At 37.6% G+C, this 5,403-nt stretch overlaps 1 protein-coding gene across 1 annotated transcript; it reads left to right on the top strand.

Moving 5' to 3' along the window:
• Positions 1-2,083: 2,083 nt before the first annotated feature.
• On the top strand, positions 2,084-5,097 carry LOC113286516. Its single transcript, XM_026535109.1, has 3 exons — positions 2,084-2,677; positions 4,272-4,305; positions 4,913-5,097. The coding sequence occupies exons 1-3, from the start codon at positions 2,084-2,086 to the stop codon at positions 5,095-5,097; spliced, it is 813 nt and encodes a 270-aa protein (XP_026390894.1).
• The last annotated feature ends 306 nt before the right edge of the window (positions 5,098-5,403 follow it).

Here is a 5,403-nt window from a genome sequence, read left to right as displayed (position 1 = left end):
CTACAGGTGTACTCAATCCCAGTGGTGTACTCATCATCACTGTGGCGCACACTTGGTTGGTTGCCAACGGAATTCCTTGTTATCAACACTGGGTAGTCGTTCTTCTGAAATTACGAAACTCAAACTTTTTAGGCCTTTGACAACTAGTAGGATATTGTAAACTCTAAGAATCTACATCACCGTGATCTCAGCTGTCAAGCTAAACGGAAACCCAACCTAGAAAACAGTTAACAACATGAAAAAATTGATGCTGCTACTAGAAGGAGAATCATACAACCATGGAAGAATTGCTTGATTGGCAAAGTGGTGGGCAAGACAGTCGGGTATAAGTATATTTCTCTTAAATCTCGTGAGCAATGGAATCCCTCTGGTAAGATTGATACCCTTGATTTGGGTTGTGATTATTTTTTGTTCAAATTTGAAATTCCCGAAGATTTTAAGCATGCCTTGCTTGAAGGTCCATGGTTTATTAATGGACATCATTTGGCAATGATGAGATGGTCTGTAAATTTTAGACCACCAGAGTTGGCCATTAATAGAACAGTGGTCTGGGCCAGATTACCAGAACTCCCACTAGAATACTATGATGACAAAATTTTATTTGAGGTTGCAGGTAAAATAGGTAAACCTATTAAAATTGATAAAACTACTGAATTGATTATGAGAGGCGGATTCGCTAGAATCTGCATTCAAATAGACAGTAATGTTCCTTTAAAATCTGTTATACAAATAGGCCAAATTAGGAAAAAGATCGGAATTAGTATGATTTGTTTTCATTGTGGCAAAATAAATCATATAAAAGAGAATTTTCCTCTTGTTCAAGTTGAATCTGCTAATGCTGGTCCTTCTAGGCCACAATGCTTTTCTTCTGATGCAGGTATTATGGACAAAGATGAGAAATTTGTCCCTTGGATGATTTCCCAAGGAAAGAAGAGTAAAGGAAGGAATAGTGGTGGTGTATCCGTGAAGAATCAGATGACCAATGGAGCCAAAAACAGTGCACCAGGAGGTGATGCTGGAGGTCAGTGGACTGTGGTCTCCAAGGAGAAGGGTAAAAGCGATGCAGGTAAATTTCCTCCAATTACTAATGGAACTGTAGGGTCTACTGCAAAAGCTCTCATGACTTGCCAGGCCCTGCTCCAAATAGTATAATGCCCACTCAAAACCTGAATAGTCATAACTCTGGTAGGAAATGGAAATGGTAATTGCAAACAGTACGGCAGTTACAAAATTTTAAAGAAGAATAATATTAATGCCTTTTCAGTTATAGAAAATGAAGAGGGTAATGCTAATGACAGTAGTGAAAAGGTTTTAGTAATGGTTGATCAAATTGGTGTTAGTAGTAATGATGCTAGCAAATGGGAATATAAGGGAAAGAGTAAGCTTCAGAATTGTACTAACAAAAACACACAGAATGAGCAACCAAGTGAATCACCTCAATTTGTTTTCTCAAGCCTCAAAAAAGCTGTTTGTGGAAGAATGGATGGTAGAAGATCTGATGGGGTGCAGGGCACAAGAGGAACTGGAAGCAACGCGGAACAGCTTGATGGAATTGATCATGGAACAGGAAACAAGGACACACCAAGTGATTCAGCTAATGGAAGAAGCAAATCAGCTACAGAGGCAGTTGGTGGCCGTTCTTCCATAGTTGGTGCAGGTTCCGGATCAAGTGGTTTCGCATGGAGTTTTGGATCGAATCAAGGGAACTCTAATACCAATAAGAATTTCACCTTCCAATTGGAATCTTCTGGATCCGGTAGAAATTCTAGACGAAGGGAAAGTAGAGCCAGATTGCGTGTCAAAGACGTGGCTAGAAGCAACAATGCTAGAAGCAGTGATACCTCCAATGGTGGAGACTCCAGCAGTAATAAGAAGCCCAAAAAGACTTTGGAAGTTCTAGATTCTGTTGACTACACGTTTGGACTTGGAGATGGGGGTTCAGAGAATGTTCAAGACAAGATTCAATCCGCTGATAGAGATGAACCAGGGGTTGAGGGAGGTGACAGACTCGTCCAATGTCAACAACCCTCAAGTTAGTTTATTTTCTTCATCTCCTTTATCTGAGTTTAACACGAAGATTGTGATGTGGAAATGCAGAGGGTTGGCAAGACCTTCCTTCAAAAAGAGTCATGAAGCAAATATAATAAAGAAGCATAGGCCGAGTATTGTGGCCCTCTTGGAAACCAAAACTATTGCAGAGCATGCTACTGAGATTGTTAAAAGGCTTGTTTTTTTTAAGTCCATAATTGTGGAGCCAGTGGGATTTTCTGGTGGAGTGTGCATTTTATGGAATGAGATTGATATTCAAGCTACCTCTCAATCAAGATGGTCAGTTCATGCAGTTGTCACGGCAAATTTTCAGGAATATGCTAGCACCAATAAGAGTTGTAGGAAAAGGGTGTGGGATGAGATGAACGGTGTAGCTGAGATCCCAAATTCTGAATGGTTGGTAATGGGTGATTTGAGCACAATTGGTAGTCAGCAAGAAAAGAGTCCTACTGTGAGTCAGTTAGATGAGCTTAGAAATGTGATCAATGATTGTGGGCTAGTGGATTTAGGGGCTCATGGGCCTAAGTGGACCTGGAATAATAAAAGAATGGGCATGGCAAACATCAAAGAGAGGCTGGACAGAGCCCTTGCTAACCCTCAATGGTGTAGTAGATTTCCCAAGGCTCAGGTATTTCATCTTTCTTATTGAACCCTGATTTTGGTCATACTGAAATCTTACTAGGCATATTGTATAAAGACAAAAAAAAGTTGTGAAATAACAAAATCAGATTACTCCTTAACCTAATTTTTTTATAATGGCAAATCTGCCCTTTACGTATTAGTGTTAGTAATATTGATTAGTGATTAAATATTTTGTTTAGTGATTAAGATAATTTTCATAATTATAAAGGTTGTTTAGATGATTTTTTGGATCATGGTTCGGCGAAACAAGTTGAGCCGAACCTACCAATTGATGAACGGTTCGGCTCACTGAATCTGTTTACTGCATGCGCCGAACCTATAATTTTCAATTCCAACCCTTTTGCTAGACACTAGTTCGGCTTATATGAAAGTTTCATAGTAAGCCGAACAACATCCTGAATAGCCCGGAAAAAAAAAATTACTGGTTCGGCTTATATTTCGAAAATCGTATGAGCCGAACATCAATTTGTTATTTTTTGGGTTAAAATATTGTTATTGGTTCGGCACATATTGAGAATATCGTAATAGCCGAACCTCGTAAATGTGCTAGGTTCAGCACATATTATGATTATCGAATACGCCGAACCCCTATGCATCTCTATCTGTGACTAGGTTCGGCTTGAAATTTCATGCCGAACTGTTCATATACACTTACATGAAGCTTTTGTGAAGAACAGTTCGGCTAAAAACGCAACTCAATTTTGAGTGGAGCCCAACACTGTAACCGTCATTTAATCGATGAAAAACAGCAAATAGGAGATTGGGTTTGTAAAACATACTTTCTTATCCTCATTTCCGGAGTTGGAGATACAGTTGGTTCATTTTCTGGTTCAATTGGTGGTTGATTTTCAGTTTCTACACCTTCATCTTCAATTGGTTCTTCTTCTTCAATTGATGGATTAGAAGACGATTTGGTTTGCCTAGTCCCTGCTTTTCTTTGTACGAGTCATTATGTGGTTGAGTTTAATCGACGATCAAATTTTTACGAATCGACAATTAATCACGATGATGAATTTTTTTTTTCGCAGGAGGGGGAAGAGTTCGGCTAGAGGAGAAGGAGGAAAACTGATTTTGATTTTTTAGAAAACTGATTTTAGATTTTTGTATTAAGGGTATATAGGTAATTGAACTACCCATAGGATACCCCTTATAAGGTCACCCAAGATGGGACTATTGTTTTGTATGCCTAAAAAAATTTAGGTATGCCCGAAATCAGGGTTCTTCTTATTTTGATCCGGATCATAGAATTATTTTAATGGATCTGGAACCTAGGGAGAAATTTAAACCCAGACCTTATAGACTCGAGGCTATATGGACCGAGGATGATAGTTGGATGTTTTTAAAGAAGCTTGTCATTCTAATACAAATCCTTGCTTGACTCAAACATATTTCAATAGTGTAGATAAGTTCCAAAAGGATTCTAAGAAGTGGAATAAAAAAGTTTTTGGTAACTTAGATGCTAATATTGATAAAGCTCTTATTGACCTGAATAATGCTCAAAGAGAGTTTGAGAGAGACCCATACGATTCTAATAAGGTTGTTATGGCTAACTGTTTGTTTGTTTTTTTGAATTTCATTAGGCTGGAAGAAATTATTTGGAAACAAAAATTAAGGGTTAGCTGGCTGCTTGAGGGGATCTAAATACCAAGTTTTTTCATTCTTCTACTCTGGTTAGAAGAAATAGGAACATTATTTCTAGACTAAAGGATGGTAGTGGTAAATGGCTTGAAAAAGATTATGAAATTGAGAAGCATGTTGTTGAGCATTTTTGTAATCTTTTTTCTGCTAGTAATAATAATTGTGATGATTTAGCTATTGATAGTCTCTTTCCTACTGTTATTAGTGGTGCTGAGAATGCTAGACTAGTTAGGCCCTTGACTTTAAAATAAATTAAGCTGACTTTAAAGCAACTTGGTTCTCATAAAGCTCCAGGTCCTAATAGACTACACGGCTTTTTCTTTATCAAGTATTGGGATCAAGTTGGATCTAGTGCTGTGCAACTGATTATGGACTTTTTTTCAAAATGGTATTCTGGACCCAAGAATCAATAAGACTTGTATTGCCCTTATCCCAAAAAAGAGTTGTCTTAGTACCATAAAAGAGCATAGGCCGAGTAGTTTGTGCAATTTTACTATGAAAATCATTACAAAGATTATTGCTAACAGACTTGGACCTGTTTTGGATGGATTTATTTCTTCTAACCAACATGCTTTTGTTTCAGGAAGATCTATATTTGATTCTGCATTCATAAGCAATGAGATAATTCACCCTTTTAAGCACCAAAAAGGGAAGAAGGGGTGGATGGCTTTGAAGTTGGACTCTGACAAAGCTTATGATAGAGTTAGCTGGCGGTTCATTGTTAAGATTTTGCAATGTGCTGGTTTTGAGGCTAAATTTGTTAACTAGATTAAGCTTTGTATGAGTTATGTCACCTTTCAGGTCTTATTAAATGGCTCTCCTAACAAGAGTTTTAATCCTAAAAATGGCATTAGACATGGGATCCTTTATCCCCAATCTTTTTATAATTTGCCTAGAGGCCTTGTCTAGACTTTTCAACAAAGGAATAGAAAATAAGGATATCGCTGGTATAAGAATTGCTAGGAATGCTCCACTCATTTCACATTCTTTATATGCTGATAACTGTATCATTTTTCTTAAGGCTAATTATCAAAATGCTTGCAATCTGAGAAGTATTCTTGATAAGTTTTGCAG

The sequence above is a fragment of the Papaver somniferum genome, chromosome 6 (genome assembly GCF_003573695.1).
Source record: "Papaver somniferum cultivar HN1 chromosome 6, ASM357369v1, whole genome shotgun sequence".
Lineage (NCBI taxonomy): Eukaryota > Viridiplantae > Streptophyta > Magnoliopsida > Ranunculales > Papaveraceae > Papaver > Papaver somniferum.
Note: the sequence above shows the minus strand (reverse complement) of the source record. Positions and strands in the feature narration are given on the sequence as shown.

Coding starts and splice junctions, on each gene's coding strand:
- LOC113286516 (XM_026535109.1), top strand. CDS start 2,084: ATGTGGAAATGCAGAGGGTTGGCAAGACCTTCCTTCAAAAAGAGTCAT. Junction 2,678..4,271: donor GTAGATTTCCCAAGGCTCAG/GTATTTCATCTT, acceptor GAATTTCATTAG/GCTGGAAGAAATTATTTGGA. Junction 4,306..4,912: donor TTTGGAAACAAAAATTAAGG/GTTAGCTGGCTG, acceptor CTTTTGTTTCAG/GAAGATCTATATTTGATTCT.